Source organism: Conger conger, chromosome 9 (assembly GCF_963514075.1).
Source record: "Conger conger chromosome 9, fConCon1.1, whole genome shotgun sequence".
In the NCBI taxonomy this organism is placed as follows: Eukaryota; Metazoa; Chordata; class Actinopteri; order Anguilliformes; family Congridae; genus Conger; species Conger conger.
The window spans coordinates 37,043,628-37,064,785 of NC_083768.1; the positions used below are offsets into that span (position 1 = coordinate 37,043,628).

Sequence of the window (21,158 nt, forward strand, 5' to 3'; positions counted from 1 at the left end):
TTCTTTGAGAGCGTTGACATTTTATCCTTAACATTAAATGCATCAGTCCCATAATTCATGACAATAATTCGTGTTGGAACAGACATTTCTGCCTGATTGTGTTAACCATTGTCATATCAAGATTAGTAACATACATCCACACTAATAGGCCAACTTCGAGTTTACCCTGCTTATGGCAATACTCCGATTATTGAAATGGTAATGTAAATATCTTTATCAGCATACGGTAATAATCAGCATGTTCAAACATGATTAAGGCACACAATAAGTTGCAATAGGCGCAAATAAAAAAAAATATTTTTTGAGACTACACTTGCTGGCGTGCAGGCTTTGCGCTTCCGCCCTGTTTCACTGACGGCTCATTACAGCGTGATTGGAAGACAGGTGTGGGGGCATACAAATTGACTTGGGTGGCTCACGGCTGAAAGAGTTTACGGTTGCTCTTTGTATTGGGGTGCACTGTTCTGCGGACACAATTCATATTATCACGTTCACATTTCAGGTTGGTGTTGGTTTCAGACAGTTACATTTAGTCATATTAATTTATGGAGAGGGTTACAAGAGTGAAACAAACTCCGAATTGATCGTTGTTGATTATCTTCCCCACAGTGTTTTGCGGTGTATAGTATCTCGTGCCCTGTACGTCTTTGTATCCCTAAACGCGACAGGAAATGGAAGGTAACATTTTTATATAATATAAAATGATATATTATATAAATGCTTCGAGTGGGGCTGCCCAACCATTTTCCTGGAGATCGAACGTTCTGTAGGTTTTCACTACAACTCTACAAAAACCGATCTCATTCAACAGCTGGAGATCTCGTTGTCACTTCCCTGATTGCTATGGTGTGGTAAATTCGGGTAGGGGGGGGACTAGATCTCCAGGAACAGGGCTATGGCTTGGGCTTATCAATAACTTTAGACAATTGTATTTTGTTTTAATTTATCTGAAATGACAGTGGCCTGCGTTGTATAATTACGATAAAGAATATCTGACCTTGTTCTCATTTCAGACACGAGCATTCCTCCTCACTCTACGGGAAATGGGCAACCTCACCAAAATCCAGTTAATCACACAAGGCCATTTTTCTACGTTCATCCACCTTCTCAGCAGTTTTACTACCAATGGCAATTTAATAACCCGTATGGTCACTATGGCGCCTACCCGGGACCAGGTAGGTCTGCGTGTTAACGCAGTTAACTTTCTCAAGCGTTGCGTGCCTCTTTCAGTAGGACTCTTCTAATAAGCAGATTACCCACTAAAGATCTGTCTGTCAGCTCTGTATGAATTGTGCGCAGAAGCGCCCTCTCGTGCCGGAGTGGGAAAATGAGTCCTGTCTGACGTTTGCGAAACGGAGCAGCTATTTACATGTCAGCCCTTTGAGGGTCGTTCGCATGTCCTTATGATCGCAATGTACTTTTTTGCCAGAGCTTACCTGGAGTGCCTTAAGCAATGTGAAATGTAGTTCACTGATGTAATTGCTACAGGACATAATACCGACTTGTATTTTTATACATTTTGTGTGTTTCAGGTAATTGATAATTTTTTTTGGTTCCTCTTTTCCCCCCTCATAGGTGTTCCCTATGGGCGGCCATACGTTGCTCCCTATCCATATATGACATGTCCTGGCTACATCATGCCACACGCTCCGATGCAGCCCATCGACTACAGGAGGATGTCTAACCCACAGCTCTCCCCCGGCATGGCCTGCGAAGCTCGATTCCACCAGCAGGCGCGCGTGCACCGGGAGACGGCTTCCTCAGAGACCCAGACTGAGGCCAGGGACGCCGTCAGCGAACTGATGGTGAGGCTGGACAGGCTCCGGGTGACCGAGGAGGCCTCGGAGGAGAACGAGCTGGATTCTGGGGTGGTGTCCCAGACCTCCGGGCTGTTCCTGCATTCAGGGCAGGCCCTTTCCTGCCCTGTCGAGGAGCAGAAGGAGGACCCGGCGGCGCTTCCGGCTGTGGAGGCCAAACTGCGGGGCGAGCTCTTGCCCCTGCCCGAGTGTACCGCGAGTTTGAGCCCGGGCCGCACGGGGGAGCTGGTTGGGCAGCAGGCCTGGTCTGTGGATGTCGACGGGGTCCTACCTCTCGACAGCTCCTCCCAACACGAGGAGAGTGACGGAGAGCAGGTGTCGGATGAGTCGGCGCGATTCCCCGCCCACGAAAAGCAGCGCCCGGCCCCTGTCCAGTCTGACTGTCCCAGGGTCTGCTGTGAGGAAAACAAGGAGAACTGCAGTGGTGGAATCCACCATGTTTACAGACCATTGAGCCCACAGGGCTGTAATGAAGCGACACCAGGAAGGCGGCAGTCAAACCACCCAGCCGAAGAAGATTTGGGGCACAGAGGTGAAGCTCCCTGTCCTAAGATGGCGGGTGTGGCTCACGTTCAGGAAGAGCCTGTCCTGGACCCACAGACCCTGCCGTACCGGATCCTGCGGCTGCCCTGCGATGAGGTGACGACAGGCGGTGTGATGCCGAGTGACGGCCCCCTGTGGCCCGTAGAAGCCCCCGCCCTTCCCCCGGCCGGCTTCCTGCCCTCGCTCGGGGACGGCTTCCTCTACAGCTACTACCCCTCCGTGGCCCCGGAGCGCCAGAGCGTGCTCAGCCCCTCCCTGGACGAGCTGTCCTCCAGGGACGACATGTTCTCCACCGACCTCGAGGACGTGGAGTCGGTCTCGGGGAGGGCCTACGTGGGCGATGGGAAGCCCGCTCGGGTGGCGGGGGAGGTTTCGGACCCCGGCGAGGAAGACGAGGGCGGGCGGTGGGAGGGAGAGGAAGAGTGCCCCGCCCGAGAAACAAGGCTGTGCGCTGCTTGTGGGTCGTGCCTGAAAGGGGGCTCCAGGAGGGGCAAATCCACTGGGAAGGGACCTTGGGCCTGTTCCCGGAATGACGAAGATGTGGCTGAAGAAGTCGAAGATGACTGCGACGGTTACGACGATATAGATGATGGACTGAAAGACCCTTGTGAGAGCTGGGAGGAGCCTGTCAGGAAGCTCCAGGCTCCCGCTAGGCACATGCAGGCCCCTGGCATCCCCTGGCAGAAACCCAAAAACGGCTACAGCAGTGAGCCCTTGGGCCCGTGTGGTCTGGAGGAGCAGGAACGGAATTACCCCAGAGGGCCTGAGTGCTGTGAAGGGCACAGGGCCTCCACAAAACCAGACCAGTGCAAAGGGCCCAATGTAAGGGCCCAGTCCAGGCTCCGCACAGGTACTCCTTTTTTCACCTGCTCAGTCTGGAGTGGATGAATACTGTCTGCCTGTCCATTTTATTCTAAAGTCCAGGAATTGGCAACTCGTGGTCCTTTAGGGAACTGCAGGTTTTCCACCCTCCCTTTATGGTGTTTGTTTGGATGATGCATATTCCATGTGTGTTTGCCCGTGTACCTTTTCGTTTCATTGGTGGGATTGTATGTGGAATGGGTACACTGATCTCACAAGCATCTTGAGTCGCATTAATCCCCCAAGGCCCCCCTGTGAATTGGATGTTCCAATTGGATGCACAATTTAAATGAAATCTATAGGATCTACTAAAGGACCACCTAAGGCCCTTAACATGTTTACTTGCAGAACTACAAATTTAAGATGTGTATGTAACCTTTTATTTTTTATGTAACCAACAGACCGACAGCTGGTGGGAGCGGACCGAGTTTCCACAGGCCAGGAATATTGGGAGACCTGTGGCAAACCCAGACCCAAGTTTTGGAAAGCCTATCCCTCCAGAGGGAAAGGTATGGCATTTATTTTAATTGGTAGTCAAAGTGACTGAATCTGGGATCTGATTACATGTTGCATGCAAGTGCTCTGGAGTACAGTTCGACCCTGGTGAGCCACAGGGTCTGCTGTCTTGTTACTCGGCACTTAATTGCTCAATGAAAACAGTTGAATAGTTAACTCGCCTCACTGTCTTGGGTGAGAATGTTGCTGATTTTTTAAGGCAAACTAAAACCAGCACACCCTGCGGATCTCCAGGGTTGCCCTACCTGTTGCAGTGTTGGACTCTATTTGGAGTGAGATGCATTTCAGCCACTGCCTGAAATATATCTTATTCCAACTGAAGAAGTCTAATGTAACCAAAATCTTAACTTTTAAACCGGTAACAGTTCTGCTGTTTGAAACTGTAAACTGAGCAGTGGCCTTCTGATTTATAGATTTTTTTTATATATTTTTTTTAAAAATAAATTTATAATGTAAACACCAACTCCTGCTTGTGATGGCCATCTCGTGTCTAATCCAGTGAGACCTGCACGCAGACGGGCTGGCTGCAAGACGTTTGTGCCTCAGAGGTTCAGGAGGGACTACAATGAGGAGGAGGAGGAGGAAGAGGAGGGGGAATTTGTGCGCTTCCAGAGGGGCAGGGGTATGTTGTTGACACACTGGCCAGCATGTTAACATGGCTGATTTTTATACGTGAATAATGTGCTGAATCTAATTTTGGCCTTTCTTTCAACTAGGCTCCACTAAAAGAAGAGGCGCAAGATACTAAGCTAAAAATTGCACTGCCTTAATATTAAAAAATATATCTAAAAAGCACTCTCTATGAAATTAACACAAAGCACATTATAATAAATGGACACCTTTTGTTTGTGTAAAAATTGATAAAAATGCCAAGGTGGAGAACACCCTGTTAAAGATGCTGCTCTTCCGCTGCTTGATGGAGCCACGTCGGACGACACGTCTGACCCGATTACCGCCTGGTGCCGTTTCTCTCCAGGGCTCGCCCTGACGCACGCCCACCTGGCCCGGCCTGCCTCGGCCTGGGTCCCGGATCTTAGCGGCGTCAGGGCGTGGCCTGCGGACGTTGAAGCCCGGGGTGGGGGCTGTGTTCTTGGGCAGTGGAAGTGCAGCTGGAGGGACGGGGTGGGCCTCTTTGTTTGGCACTCTGGCCGGCCAGCCAGAGTCTCGAGTGTCTCCTTTTTATTATGGTGCAGATATTTTAAACACCGCAGTGTAATATTTATCGTGGATGAGTAGCACATTCCTGCACAGTGTTGTCATTAAAATCTTTGCATTGCAATTAATCCGTTGTCCCTGCACTTCCTTTGTATGCTTGCTTGGTCTAGTGGTTGTTCTATACTAGGTCCTTTTAATGTCAGATTTGTTTGTCCAGTAGATGGTGGCATTTGTCTAGAACAGTATAGCTTCCTGGAGTTTAAATTCTTGATGTGTATTGAGGGCTGGACTGCCTAGTCTTTGGTTTCACAAAGCTGATGTATCAATCGCTGTTTGCCAAAAACACCTTAAAAGCATAGTTACGGTTACATTCTGGATTATTCCAAGATTTGTCCTTTGATTTTTAGCACCGTTATTGGTGAAATGCAAGTTCACCGTAATGCAGTGTTAATGGAGGAGCAGGCTTCCCCCTCCCTGTGCACCTGTGCGCAGCCTTATTAAATGCAGGTATATATGCATGAGCCCACATTTGTTGCCCAGTTATTTTTGTTTATGTACTGCACTTGCTTAATGCAGTTTAGTCATCATTAGACCCTGTAATTAAATGGGGTTATTGGCTCAACTGCAGCCCCCTAGAGAAATCCACTATGCATTTCTACCAGAATGCTGAATCAAATATAAATGTTCTTAAATGTCCATTATGTCTTGACTGCTGTGTGCTTGCTTCCATGGTCACCATGCCGCTCGTTGCATTTAGTCACTTAACTACTTCATCCTCGAAATATGCACTGTCCAATAAACCCACTGCCTGCTTGAATCGGTATGCTATGCAATGTGCTCCTGAATGCAGACTATCCACTGGATGAGGGGCAAGTAGATAATTATTTAATGCAATTAAATGTGTATTTCTGGACGTTTTGCTGAGTATTTTTGAGATCGGACATTTCTGGAAGTAAACTTTAGGCAGTGCCACAAACTAAGACGGCCACCTTTGGGTTCAATAGGTCATTGTGGGGAAAAAGTGGGGGCTTTACATGACGAGTTCAAATAATATTTCCACTGTACTGTTGTAAAATGGCATGGAGGATATATCCGACAGTCTGCAGGATGTTTTGTAGGCAGTATGTACTGTATTGAGGACACTAGTTTCAGGCATGCCCACCCTCTGCAGAACCCTTAATGCAGATCAACTCCCTGGGATATGTAGCACACCTACAAAAGATCAATTGGTTACAATACTGTTATGTGTATCAACAATCAGTGGGTTTCAATTAGATAAGCGATGGAGGTTTGAGGTTTAAACACCGATATTCTATAAGGACTAACCAGTCAGTTGTTTGTTGGGGTGGCTGAGATAAGATCAGTATCTACTTTCTTGTGACTCTCAAAACAATGTCTAATCCTAGAGTCTGCTGTGATAATGTCTGCGTTTAGGCTTGGATGTTGATAAAATAGCTTTCAGGGGCTCTACAGGAACCTGGGGAAAAGTCTAGTGCAGGGGTCACCAACACGGTGCCTGTGGGCACCCGGTCGCCCCCAAGGACCACATGAGTCGCCCGCAGGCCTGTTCTAAAAATAGCACAACTCACTAGTGAGCTGCATCTAAAATTTAATTTTATGCTGTTGCTATTTTTTTTTAATCACACTTGCATTTATATAGATTTAAAAATGACAATATCTTAAAAATATGTTTATTATACATGAAGTTTAGATAAGTTTAGGTGAACTCTGACCTACTCTAGTTCAAAGGTCAGTATTGTGCGCATGACAAAACAAACTGGTAGCCCTTAGTATGACTCGGTGATGAAGTAGCTCTCAGTTTCAAAAAGGTTGGTGACCCCTGGTCTAGTGTATGAGTCTGTGTAGGCTGATTGCTGAAGCCTTAACTTCATATTAGCATGTGGTTCTAGCATGACATGTCCAGCAAATAAAACATGCAAAGTTGTATTCCAGTGAACTTGTTTCATGGAATAGGGCTCAGGGCTCAGTCTCGGGATTTCATGATAATGAAACAAGATTTTCTAAATCAATGCCATTTCCAAATTTCGCTTAAGTCACATTTGAATTTCAAATATTCTGCTTCAGTCCTATGGAAAGCACATGGTCACCCATCTCCTGCACAATTTTCACTAAGCCTCATGGTTAGTGTTAGTGGTGAATATATTTGTAATTCTGCTTCTTGAATATTTTTGTCTAGATGATAACATTATCTTGGCTGTGAACACAATGGAGCCAAAGGATTGGCCTGTGTGAGAAGTGACTGCAGAAAGGAATAACCACATTTTATCAGCTGCTAATGAAGTATAAATGTGATGAGTGTGCTGTGGTTTATGGAAGCCTTCACAGTCCCAATTCTGGGTGGCTCTCTGGTTTCTGTGACTTATAATATCTTCTTAAAAGAATATAATTAATATGTCTGCATGGCTGTTCGTATGTTTTTCATAGATGAAATCAGTTCTCTTACATTTTCTTAAGGAAGTAAGAATCTTTTTTTATTTTTTTTTATTTTAAAGTTGAGTTACACTAAAGCAGCATGCTGCCTCATCAGTTTGTCCATGTGTTGCAAATGTTTGTATTGCCTTGGGTAAAATGCTCAACATTATTTTGACACACCTGCATCAAGGATGATAAATAACAAACAGTGGCATATACAGCATATCCTCTGTCTGACTTGACACTTCTGTAAGGATATAAAATCATAATGAAAAGGTTTTCTTGCTCAGTCTGAGTATTTAAATCCTTTCATGATTCAACAACCCAAAGGGCAAATGGATTTGGCAGAGGTTAGGGTTACCCTAAAAGAGGGTGAAGGCGGTGTGCTCAAATGTTAATTTGCGTGTACTAAAAAATAAAATAGAATTGAGTGAAAAAATAGTTGAGCAGGTTTCTGAAGTACATTTGTTTTCCATTTGATACTTGGTGTAGTGACACCACAGTTTGCAAAGATGTTTGGAATGTCTCTAAACATTTGCAGTTTATTATCTTTACATGGATCTTTAAATTATCACATACAATGAAAGAAAGAAAAAAACCTCTGTTTACTCCATACATTTGCCTACATGCATCCTTATTATAGGCTTATCAACATACAGTTACACATTAGGGTTACTCAAATTTACAGTCTACATCAAAACAAAATGTTATGGGCGTGTTCACTTTCCACTGGGCGGACTATGAGATGAAGGCTAAATTGTGTTTGGTCAAGACGAGGGAAGGGGGAGGGACTAGACTGGTTAGGTTAAAAAAAATACGGAAACTAAACAGAAACAATGAACCAATGTGGAAACCACATTTCACACCAGAACCACAGGACATCCTATTCGAATGAACTGATGCTACAAATCCGAATACGCAGTGTTTCTTCCATAACGCGTAAAGGTGAGTCATTTTAATTTATCAAAAACCCAGCTATCCGAACTTGTGCTCTCCTTTTCGAGCATGGATTCCAGATGCGTTCAATTCAGAGTTTTCTTCAATCATACTCTATCCATTACATTATTTGCTGTTAATTGGTTGATAAATGTATTTGTCCTCCAGAGGCAAGCAATGCATATTCTATCATTCCGTGCACCTTCGGAGTCGTTAGTCAGTGAAGAAAAGTGTTGCATAAAGCCAATTGGCCAGCTGGTTCGCGTTACGCACGCGTGGACTTTTTGTCTGGGAGTGCTGCCGATATTGTTACTTATGCTTTAAATATAATTAAATACAACCCATTACGCTATAGTCATGTTTAAGATAATGGTTATTATTATCAACAATCAGTAAGGACAAGGGACGTTTAATTTCGATGGTACTACTCACTTTACGTTCGAAATCTCGAAATCAAGAACAATAGCTCGAGCACGCTGAAGCTTGCATTACTGTGTTTGCACGATCAAGTGGAATATCTGAATGTGAAGCAGACAGCATCATTCACTAGTGTTCACCTTCGTTTCAAGCGGTCTATTTCTATGTAGCCTGATATGAATCAGACTTTGACCACATGCAATTGTTATGGGTAATTTGCACCTGAACACTTAGCCTAGTTATAAAGTTCTAGTAGTTATACACGTTTTGTATCCTGTTTTGCTTTCTGGCGAAGGGCTCCGAGTGACTCAGATTCTAAACAATGTAAATTGCTGTTATAATTGACTAAATATGTAAACTAATATTATTAATTATGGGTCCTTGGCTCCCAACTAGGATTACTATGTCGCCTGGAATCAGGACACCAGTGACCTCGCATAAACCCTGAAAAAAAAAAGAAAGAAACTGAAATACAAAGGAATAATAGGCTTTAGGCTTTACCACTCTGGGAATAATCTTTGGATTTGATAAACATGCAGTCAGGAATCTAGCAGATTTTGCCCCCACACCAGGCAAATGTATTTACGAAAAGGTAAGCTAAAGGTAGGCTGTACCAAAGGAGTTGAGGGATGTTTCTAAGACCCATAATCATGCATATTGACCAAGCACACATTATATTTGTTTAGAACAGGAAAGAGTCTTTGTACTTTGATAAGACATTGGCTATCTTTGAAGACAAACAAACCTGTAATTCTTGCTTGTAAACTGCTTTCATTTGCAGGCAGGAGGTGATACCCACACTCACAGTTTGGGGTAGTGAATGGACTGCTCCCAGTCAGAAGGCCGTTAAGTGTGAACACAAAATAAATTTGCATATCCAGGTTTCTAGTGGTTCCATTAGGTACAGTTGGGATGGGTGATCTCTTGTCTTCTGCATATGCCTATTTGTACATCACTGAAGGGTAATTATGAATGTTATTATGTTATATCCATTTGGTTGGAGTGGAAATCTCCTGGGAGCTGATCATTTCTTTAAATTAATTTAACTTCAAGTATTTATTTATGTATTATTATTATTATTATTATTATTATTATTATTATTATTATTAGTAGTAGTAGTGTTATTATTAGTAGTATTATTAGTATTATTGCTACTACACAGGGATTGTTTGATCCCATGCCGAGTCTCAAATTAACCATCCACAGTAGCTTTGGATCAGATGAGATTCATGAACTGAAGTACCACAGACTTTGCACATGTGCTGCTGGGAAGTGGAATCTTCAGCATGAAAACATTTCAGAATTTCATGTTCCACCGTGGCAGCACGGATGGTGCAGTGGGTAGCACTGCCGCCTCACAGCAAGGAGGTCCTAGATTCAAATCCCCGTCAGCCGGGGCCTCTCTGTGTGGAGTTTGCATGTTCTCCCCGTGTCTGCGTGGGTTTCTTCTGGGTACTCCGATTTCCTCCCACAGTCCAAAGACATGCAGGTTAGGCTGATTGGAGAGTCTAAATTGCCCATAGGTATGAGTGTGTGAGTGAATGATGTGTGTGCCCTGCGATGGACTGGCGACCTGTCCTGGGTGTATTCCTGCCTTTCGCCCAATGTATGCTGGCATGGGCTCCAGCCCCCCTGCGACCCTGTTCAGGATAAGCGGGTTAGGTTAATGAATGAATTAATGAATGTTCCACCGTCTGGTACCTTGTCTCCTAGCCTAACCTTTCTTTCCTGTCTTTGTTACAGTTCCCTGAATTCATCTTTGATGTGCTAATCCCCACTGGTGTGATTATCCTTGATGCCTTAACTTTTGCCTTTTGGTTGGCTGTAACCTTTAAACCATTCTTCATTGGATCCTAGGGAGCTGTGTGGTGCTGCTTTGTAATACTTCTGGTCTCATCTCCCTTGTTTTGCAGGTTAATAAAGATGCATCACAGATTATAATTTCCATTGACTCCCTCATCCATTGAAATGCATGGTTACCACATATTGGATCTGTTTCTGGTGGTTTCCTGGTGAATCTTCTCACTGTTGTCACACAGTTTGAAATGGCTGTGTGTGTGGTTACCGTGGAAGGCGATTGAAGAAGGCGGAGGGAGTGTAAGAAAGAAGGTGAGATATTGGGAGAGAGACCGAAGTGGATTCTGGGATTATGGAGATCTCACAGGACTCCCCTTTGGAATGCCAGATATGCTTCAACCGCTACAGCCCTCGACACCGGCCGAAGGTGCTGGACTGTCGGCACACCTGCTGCTCCATGTGCCTGACCCAGATGTGGGCCGGGCAGCCAGAGGTGCGGTGTCCCTGGTGCCGTGCCGTCACCAGACTGCCGGCCGGCCAGCCCGTGTCCCACCTCCCAGACGACCCAGACGCCATCGCGTTCATCGCCGTCCGGCGCGCCGAGCACATGCCAGTCTTCATCCGGCTGCCTAGTAACGGTTGCTACACGCTGCCCCTGATGGGCGGGGACGAGCAGGGAGGACCTGACGGGGGGAGCGAGCGTCAGAAGGCCGTGGCTGTGGTCGCGCTGCCCCTGGGGGAGAGGGAGCGGGAGAGAGGGAGGCACGGTGCCTCCCTGTCCGGAGTCTGCACTGTGCTCCTGGTGGCCTTCATCCTTCTTTTCCTCCTCATCATTATCCTTCACAACATGTCCTGTGTCTCGAAGCGTTTCACAGTCATTTCCTGCGGCTGAGGTTTAGGCAGAGCCATGGAACCTTCCAGACACAGGAACGGCTGGGATTGGGATGGAGTGGTGGTTGTAGCATGGCCCACTGCTGAGAACGTGACAGTGGGTGGGCTGAACAGGCTTTAATACTGACAGTACCCCCCCCACCCCCAGGTACCAAGGGCTGATCACTGCTCAGATCTAGAGACTTGTTGTGCTGAAGGGGTCCAACTTTGGAGTCCAATGTCTCTGCTTAATGCTGATCTCAATGGAAATAATCTTTCACTGTTGTCGGCTAGTTGCAACCAGCAATTTTGTTTTTATAAAGGTTGTTTCTACTTATGCTTTTATAATTTTCGAATGTTGTGGTATTTAGGGACATTTTAAAGCAAATTGCATATTTCATCAGAAACATTATGTACAGTTATAATTGTATTTGTATGTTTTTGTATTGTAGTCAACATTTCTGAAGTTGTACTGCTAATTTGTTTCATTCATATGAAGGGTGTCTTGCCCCTTTATTCCTGCCTGATGCTGAGATTAAGCAATATTCATGACTGGGCAATCCAATCTTTATCTGAGGAATTGTGACCCAGTGAAAAGGCAGCAAAACCTCTTAGTGCATGGTAAATGTGTCAAATATTTTCTTGAATGTTTCTTTTTTTTAAATGCTCATTTAAATGTTCTGCATGTTATCAGTATCATAGTTTATAAATATGAAAGAAAAAAAAGCATAATGTTAATAATAGTAATACTGTTTCTATGTTCTTTAGGGGAAGACCCTCAGCATTAATGTTTTTTCAATTGACCAAAAGTAATTGCACAGTTGGCATCTCAGCTATTTCTGGGTATTCAGGTTCATTTAATCGCTTCCTTAGTGCAGATATAAGAAAGTATTCAGTGTCTCATCCTGAGTCTAGAATTTTGATTGCCATTGGAGTCTGTTATTGCCTGTTGTCAACATGAGGAACAAAGTTGTGCCAGTGACAGCCAAGGAAGCCATTATGAACACTCTTCTTTTTTTTTTTGTGCAGTTTTTTTTGACCTGGAAACGTTTCTCTTGCCATCACTCTGATACAAGCCAATTACTTCTTAGCAAGCTGTATCCTGTCCAACTTGTTTTTGGAGCCTTTTACTGGTTTGCATCTTGCAGTGTAGTCTCTGGATTTGTGTGTGTGAAGTCTTTTTGCAGACAGTTATAACTGACAAAACCACACCTGCCTGCTGTTTCTGATCTGTTACATTTTTCATGGTTTTTCTTCATTATGGTGAGAATTCTTCTTTGAATGTCTTCTTTGGTGTATCAACCCCTTTGCAATTACTGAGCTCTTCAGTGGTCTTTCTTGTTAAGGATGACCCAAATGGTTTTATTTTGGTAAGCCTATTGTTTGGCCTATGTCTCTCTCTAACTGAGTTTTACAGAACTTCGGTCCTCATGTTGACGAATGGCAATAACCTCAGAATCAAGAACCAGTACTAAAAGATTTCATGTGCCTGCACTAAGGAAGCAATTGGATACACCCGTCTCATCAGAAACCAACAAGAAGCCGACTGTCCAATTTTTGGTCCCCTGAAATGGGGGACTGTATAAAAAGGGATGTAGTTCCTATACATATCACCCAATATGGTTGTAAATGCCCTCAAATGAATGGTGGCAGTCTTTAACCTCATATTAAATGTTTCATATAAAATCCAATATGTTGGAGTACAGAGCCAAAAGTACAGAAGCTGTAACCACTGACCTCACTGTATGTTGCAAAAGCAAATGCTGAACATACTACCTGAAGCTATAGCAATACCATGAATAATGATAAACCACAATTCTACACCACATGACACCTACAGCCAAAGACAAAATATTTTTTACGGTGCTCATGAACAGTGCTTATGATATCTCCCTCCTGGGTCAAGTTGGAGCCATATTATGAGGTTAGCAGCTTCTGTGAGTTTCTGAGGTGAGCGCTTATTGCAGTCATGCCTGCAGTCAGGGACCCATGGGGATATTTATTCTGATGGATTCAATGGGGGAATAGTCTGGAAGGAATGAGTCAGATCAATCATATCTTAAATGGTTAGAGCATCCCTTTTGGTGAAGGTCACTGTTCTCCTGTGAGACTTTGCAGGTGTGTGTTTCAAGTTTGCCTACTAGCCTGGTTTAATAAATAAATAACCATCATTACACATCTATTGTGTCACTAACTAATGGAGACAGAATAGCGTACCATTCTTCACTTCAGTCTGAAATATATCTGCCTGTTTTCATACTCTCTCTCTGACCTGGTTTTCTTCTGCCCTGCTTCTCTTTTTTTCTCTTATGCTCTTTCTCATGCGTTTGTATAGTGAAAGTACTATTTCAGGATGAATGAAACCAGAGGTTCTGTGTATGTCAATTGCACATTGGCAGAAGGGAGATTATGTGCTTGTATGTTTATATCTGTTTTGAAATGGATACATGGAGGTATGCAAAGGACAGCAATGTAGCATGATGCAACCTGCAACACTCGAGGTTAAATTCCTAGCATGGGTGCTACCACTGTGCCCTTGAGCAATGACGTTAAGCTGAATTTGCTTTTTGTCAATATCTCTGCACTCAAAAAAAATGCTGGGTTAAAAGACAACTACATTTTGACCACACTGCTGGGCCACAATGGGGCAGAACACATGTTGGGTTGATTTGACACAGCAGCTGGCTTAGATGGTTTTAACTCCGTCTGTTCATTTGACCCATAAATTGAGTGAAAATAATTGAATTGCTGGGTTAAAATTGAACCAAACATTTGGTTTTTCCGTGTCTCATTGCGACTACTTTTATCAAAATGTATTATTATTATTATTATTATTATTATTATGTGAAATGCATACACGCAAACACACAATACAAAAGGAACACACAAGAAACATTGCTTGTAAATACATTTTAATGAAACTGGCAGTAAAATAAAAAATAAAAAAATCCCTTCACAAGCCTGATTGGCTATTCTTGAGTACTTGAGTAGCTCAGATTACCGTTATAACATTATAACCCAACATGTCAAACCAGCAATTTGTTTATAGAAACAACCCAGCAGTTTTTAGTGTATATAAATGGGTTATATGTAAAATAATGGTTTGTAAGCCAGACCATGCCAAGAATGTTAATGCACCGTGCCATGTGGTGTTGGCATGTACTGTCTGTTTGCATGTGAAATCTTGTCTGATGACATTTCACAGCTTTCATTTTTAGGTTTATCTCTCTGTTTCTGTATCTGTTCATATATATCTCAAGCAACAGCTGGTGCAATAACATGTACAGATATTTAAATATGGAATAAGTGGCCCAGATTCAGTTTCATTACACTATAGCAGAGTATCCTATAGCTCAAGTCTATAGCCCTTCTCACCATCACCGTTCAAATGGCCTACTGGAGAGTCTGGATATTTTCTATGAGGTCGATTCACGGCAAATCCATCAACTGCTGGCACAGCTTCCCCCCACCGATTATTAGCATTTAAATGTGTTTTCCATCCATTCTTTTCAAACCGAGGGATAAACAGTATTAAAAAGACTAATGACTGGACGAAAGGGAGCGCTTGTACATTCCAGTGTGTGAGAGAGGCTGATGATGCATGGCTTTTATCCCGAAGTGCCCCTGAGGTAGTATCAGACACTGACAGAAACCCGGTGTGTTTCCAAAGGGGCTACCACTCCCGGCGACAAGACTCTTTAACTGCGGATGAGAAAGCGATGGAGGCATCGTGCTGGTAAAGGGTTTGTGTTTTTCTCATGGAGTGACTTAATATTCTGTTTATAAGCCCTTCTCCGTCTTCTTTTTCCACACCTTCTCTTCCTTATTTCATCTTCTCACCTAGTTTTTCCTCATGGTTCTTATTGTTTGTTAATCCCTTCCTTGTTATTCTTGTCATGCTTTAAATTGCTTCAAAGATAATAAAACATACTGGAAAATATGTAGACTCAGACAGGCAGCTGAATTGAAACCAGTTTCCCATGCTAAACACAGCCAAACCCTCCTCAGGGCATGTTCTAAGGCAAGTCATGGCTTGCAGGACTATGAAGTTATGAAGATGCTCATTGTTTGCCAATACCAACATTCTTTAAAAGCATTGAAGAGCTGTCTAATCTATACTGGGGAAAATAGATGTATTTATTTATGACGGGTTTATCTTGTGTGAAAATTATGAAGTCTTTATAAATGCCATTTTATACACTATACATGTCATTTATCTGAAGCTTTTATCCAAAGTGACATACAGTTGATTAGACTAAGCTGGAGACAATCCTCCCCTGGAGCAATGCAGGGTTAAGGGCCTTGCTCAAGGGCCCAACGGCTGTGCGGATCTTATTGTGGCTACACCGGGATTAGAAACACCGACCTTGCGGGTCCCAGTCATGTACCCTAACCACTACGTATACACGCGCACAAGCACACACACATAATGTACTTAGTAAAAAAAAAAATATATATATATCTTTTTTTTTACAACACCACTGTCCATTCAGAAGGACATCTCTGAAAGCTTAACATGTTGAACCTTGAAGCAGATGGGCTATTGCAGCAGAAGACAATACCGTGTTCAACTTCTCTCAGCTAAGCACAGGAAGACAAGGCTACAGTGGGCATATGATGACCAAAACTAGACAATTGAAGATCAGAAAAACACTGGCTCGTCTGAAGAATCTCAGTTTCTCCTGGGTCGTTCAGATGGTTTGGTCAGAATGCTACACAAGCAGCACGAGTCTTGCCTTGTGTCGGTGGCACAGGCTGCTGCTGGTAGTGAAATGGTGTGAGGAATGTTTTCTTGGTGCATATTAGGTCCCTTAATACCAATTGAGCATCATTTGAATGCCACATCATTCCTAAGGATAGTTGATGACCATTCAATTATATTGATACCCCCAGGAGGAGAATGTGCTATGTCGCAAACGCACATCTCAAAGAGCTCAAATGTGATATTATGACTGTGATATCACTCGGCATGTGAGAAGTTCTGCTTTGCTTTCCATCTCATTGGAACAGACATTTAAACCAGGTGTGCCCACATTTTTGCACCCACTGTATCCTATTAAGAAATATTATAATGCTAATAGTCAGAGCGAGAGAGAGAGAGCTATATCATACTGTGTTAAATGAAAACTGATTAGATCATTAATCTATGAAATCAACAAGTGAAATGCACCCAAATAAAATGATAAATTGAACTACCATGTTGTCAAAATATTTTGAATGTAATGCCATGACTGAATTAATGATAATATACAATTAATAATCTATGTACATTGTAAAATCTGTCTTTTTTTGTGGATTTTTACACATGTATGTAAACATTAAGTAAACTTAATCAAAAAATATTCTGAAGTGTACATCATTTTATATATTCCAGAATTAGCACAGACAGTGTATTTGGATATTTGAGAAGGATATTTTTTCATTTCATGCTAAGAAGACATACATCGTATATTCTGGGTCAAAAAATAAGGGTGGAAATAATTAAAAGTTGAGTACAGAAAATATTTTTTTCACACAGGGATTTGCAAATGCATGGGGATTGGTTGGGGAAGCAGAGACCCTCAGGGCTTGTGAAACCAGGCTCAACACAGTGAATAATGCTCTCTAGGCAGTGTGCAAGCTGAAGCGCTCAGATAGCCAGGATGGCCAGCTTTTGGCAAAAAAAAATTATGCTCCTGTGATCTACTGGTGCAAGCAGCATGCAGAGGGCAGAATTATATTTCCCAATTCTGAACCAGTTCCTGTTTTTTAATTGCAGTTAACAATACCATAGAGTCTTCCCTATATAGCACCACAGATTATATTAATCAGATCAACTCTATTTAGGTTTATCCTCATGGGGATATATCTCTGTCTAATTGCATCTAAATCTAATTAGATCAAATCTGCCCTAATCTGATGAAATTATTTCTGTGCTCTTGCTTGAAAATGTCAATAAAGCAACAGCCAAAAGTCAATGTAAATGCAATTTTGCACACACAGTCAATCTTCTGTCCTTTCTGAAGTATGATTGCTTTTAAAAAGGAAAATACAGACTATGATTGGCATAAATGCTATTGTTGGATTGTACTTATGTTTACTTCTATTATTGTTATTAACCAATTTTATTGCTCATTTTTAATTATTGATTGTATTAGTATGTTCAACTCATAACTACAATGCCGTCCATTGTTTCCGGTCTGCAGTGAGGCAGATACAATTTTGGAGATTAAACCCTCCCTCCCTGGGCAATTTCACAGGAAATGATTTGCTAACCCGGGCTGCCAATTACAGTCAGCATTGGTATGGACAGGATTCAACATCACTACCTTGATGAGTGAAAGATCAAGAAGCCAGTAAAGCAATAATATCTGAGAGAATGCAGTGACATGCAATGAAATCTGATGCATGTAATACTCGGCATGGTAAACCTCTTGACAGATGTTGTACATATACACTTATATAAGACGTTAATATCTTACATAATGAATAACAGTATTGAATAACAGTAATTAATACCCACACAGGGAAAGGGGGTGGGGGGGTGTGTGGGGGGGGGGGGGGGGGGCGCTCACTTCAATAACTACAAATGGCGTATCACCACAGCAGGCATTTCATGGAGGAGAGAAAATTATTGAGGCAATTAAATTTGTGGATAATTAGGTGGGCCTAATTATTGCATCTGTAAATCCAAGAGTGCAGCAAAGTAAAGAGGGCTGCTTTTTCCCCCTGTCTCTGCATTTACGGTGCCTCCGCTGGGTGAGAGATACCAGCATTAATCTCAGACGCTCTCTTTGCTGTGCAGTTCACCACCACACTCATTCTGTGTGACGTTCAACAAGAAATGACAAGCCAAGGACGGGCAGAACATCCTCCTGGTGTTGCCCTGGCAACCTCTGTTACCGCTTTGATGATGATGGATACAGGTGACACGCATGGAGCAGATTCAGCACATATGAGGGTCGGGGAGGTGATGTGTGCCTTGGTTGTATTGTGTTGCATTCCACATTACAGTTAGCTGATGCTTTTATCCTTTTCTTATTAGTAATTCTCATATCCCCAGAGAAACAACCTACAAGATGCTGTGGTGTTGTCCAAAGATACTAGTGAATGAGAAATGTATGTTATTTTATAGATGAAATGATTGTTTTCAACTTTGATAAACCAGTTGAGTTCATATGGAAACTGCCATGTGTGGCTGGGACATTCCTGAATTTCAGACACTGATTGAAAATATTTCTATTCATATATAATAATCTGTTTAGCTTCACAATAAGGGACTCTTCTGTTCAAATTGTCAACCAGGGCTGGGTCAGAAGGTCACTGCCTGAGCAGAGGAACATTTTGACAAGAAGTGTAATGTAGTTCCTGATGGCGAAGTGTTCTGGTACGTGAAATTGGCTGCACAAGTAATTGTCTATCAAACTACCATTTGACATGGCCAATGATATAGTTGTTTCTCGGAAGCCACTGTAATTATTCCGTTGTCAATGGAGACTGTTGCCATGGAGCAGCAGGGAAACAGCACGACCTTGCCCTTGTCACCACGACACCACAGCATGTCTTGTCAAGGCATAACCTCTCAGGAAAACAGCTATATTATTAGTTAAAGGAAATGTTGGTGTGGTTTGCAGCACCTCTGTTTATGAGGTGGCAGCCTCAATGTGCTAAAAAAGTTTCTAGCGCATGGTTTCATAAGGGTTAGCCTCCTTCTCGGCACACAGTAGATACCATGGTATGGAGAAATGACTGGACGCTTCTGTGGTTTACCCAAAACACACACTCAATCACATGCTCTTACTTTGAAACACATATACAGTACGCACATACAAATTGTAGTCCAAATGTACGCAATGCAGCATGCATACACACTCTTATACACACAAACATACACATTTATCATGCATATATACATTCTCAAACACAGACATACGCATAGACACACGTGTGCAAGCACACACAGACACACGCATGCACGCACACATGCAGATGTCAATGCCTCTGTGATTTACAATATGACAACATTTTAAACAACGGACCGTTCTTTTCATTAGCATCCATATCTGCGTAATTTCCATAAAGAGCCTCAGAAAAGCTATTTCAATTTCCAAGAAATCCTATCGCAGATGGCCCAATTACTGTCGACACAGCCACCATTCAACGGAGAGACTTGGGGCTCTGAATAAATAACTGCATTATTGATGTTTCAGTAGCCGCAATAGCAGGACCTAATGTCTACATTTCCCTGAGGGGGAAAGCATAATTCACCCACAAACCATTCCACCCACAAAGCAATCATTCCTGTCTTCTCTTCACCTGTGAGTCCTTAATTTAGCTCTACACCCCCCAGGGAATGCTAATCAGTGCAGTATGATAACAATCACCAGCCAGTCACTATGACAGGACTATGCTGCCCTAACAGGGTACAGGCCTTTTTATCTCCGGCTAAGACAAAGTACTGGGAAGGGACTGGTTTCATTCTCCTCCCAGTTAATCTGGGAGACTAATCCTCCTCCAGTCTCGAGACTGCGAGACAAGGTTTAAGTACCTTAAATCCAAGGTTGTCAAGCTCCTCCTTTATGATTTACACCTCCAGGTTTATGATGTTATCGTTGTTATGGACGCTTGCCTGAGCTCATCTGCTGGTGTTTGCCGATGAATGCTGATGTGTATTGTGGGTGTTGCAGGATTGTGAGAGTGAAACAGCAGGGGCTTAAAAAGTATCTTTGAGCAGTGCATTGTTCTGAACCTGGAGACTGAAATCTTAAATGAATGCATCCCAAATAAAATGACAGTAAAATGACATCCAGGAGCAGGATTTGGTACCTCTGCAGTACCTGTGGCCCTCCAGGAGCCGAGTTTAGTAGCTCTGCAGTTGTCATGGTCCTCCAGAAGCAGAGTTTGGTAGCTCTACAATTACCACTGTAAAACCCCACGCTAACCCAACGACGGAATTTAGCGAGGGTTGAAGGTATCAGCGTGCTCGTCCTTCTGGTGTTGCTGAAAGAATACTAATAGGGTTAAAAATTAGTGGCCCCTATGCAGACAGTCTAGATCAGCCAATAAACAAACCACGATACAAAGGCAGTAGTACCACTCTGTCTTCCGCTCTTTACTGGTCCGGGCTGACCCAGAATCTCCACAATAGAGCCAATAGATTCACCTTCGTTTATCTGACTCCATTTTAGAATAATAATTTAGATTAGTTATCCACATTTAGTGGATGTCTTATTTATAATTTTGACTTGATCGCTATAGGAATCCTGTACTGAGAAGAACTCGCTGAACAATCCTCTGCTGGTACCACCGCATGTCACATCGCGTGTTATGTGCACGTCTCACGAACTGACTCGCAGGAATAGCGACTCTCGGGTATATCTGTTTACAGCCTAGGGACCCAAGCAGACCAACATAGCTACGGCTGTGCTCGACATGAATGAACTACCATGCGGAGGCGAGGGATTTACCAACATAGGTCTACGGGTGCTATACGCCGTGATACAGTAAGTGGAAATAATCATCCTCCCTAGACCAGTTCGAGGAGGTAAACCACGCATTCCCTGTATAACTTTAAGTGTCAGTAAGCAAAACCAAACAGATCAAGTTTTAACAATTTATTTTACCAGGCAGGTTACATACACGTAATTACATACTAGTTCCAAATCAAAAAACATCACAACGGAAACCAAATTACGGAGTCTTAAAAGTCATACCTGGTAATAAAAGCTACATACGGGAGTCTGGCTACAGACACCCTGTACGTAGAAATTACGTGCACGGAGTGCACAGGAGGCTGATTGCATTCTCCCAGATTGCTTAGTTTGCTGTCCTTAA

General features: G+C 43.1%; 2 protein-coding genes across 2 annotated transcripts; both read left to right on the forward strand.

Moving 5' to 3' along the window:
• The first annotated feature begins 362 nt into the window (after nt 1–362).
• On the forward strand, nt 363–5,020 carry LOC133137349 (bucky ball-like). Its single transcript, XM_061255576.1, has 7 exons — nt 363–502; nt 610–678; nt 1,014–1,175; nt 1,576–3,210; nt 3,623–3,730; nt 4,237–4,359; nt 4,454–5,020. The coding sequence occupies exons 2-7, from the start codon at nt 672–674 to the stop codon at nt 4,483–4,485; spliced, it is 2,067 nt and encodes a 688-aa protein (XP_061111560.1). The 5' UTR covers nt 363–502; nt 610–671; the 3' UTR covers nt 4,486–5,020.
• Nucleotides 5,021–8,166: 3,146 nt separating this feature from the next.
• Nucleotides 8,167–13,521, forward strand: LOC133137785 (E3 ubiquitin-protein ligase RNF152-like). Its single transcript, XM_061256129.1, has 2 exons — nt 8,167–8,270; nt 10,592–13,521. The coding sequence occupies exon 2, from the start codon at nt 10,828–10,830 to the stop codon at nt 11,365–11,367; it is 540 nt and encodes a 179-aa protein (XP_061112113.1). The 5' UTR covers nt 8,167–8,270; nt 10,592–10,827; the 3' UTR covers nt 11,368–13,521.
• The last annotated feature ends 7,637 nt before the right edge of the window (nt 13,522–21,158 follow it).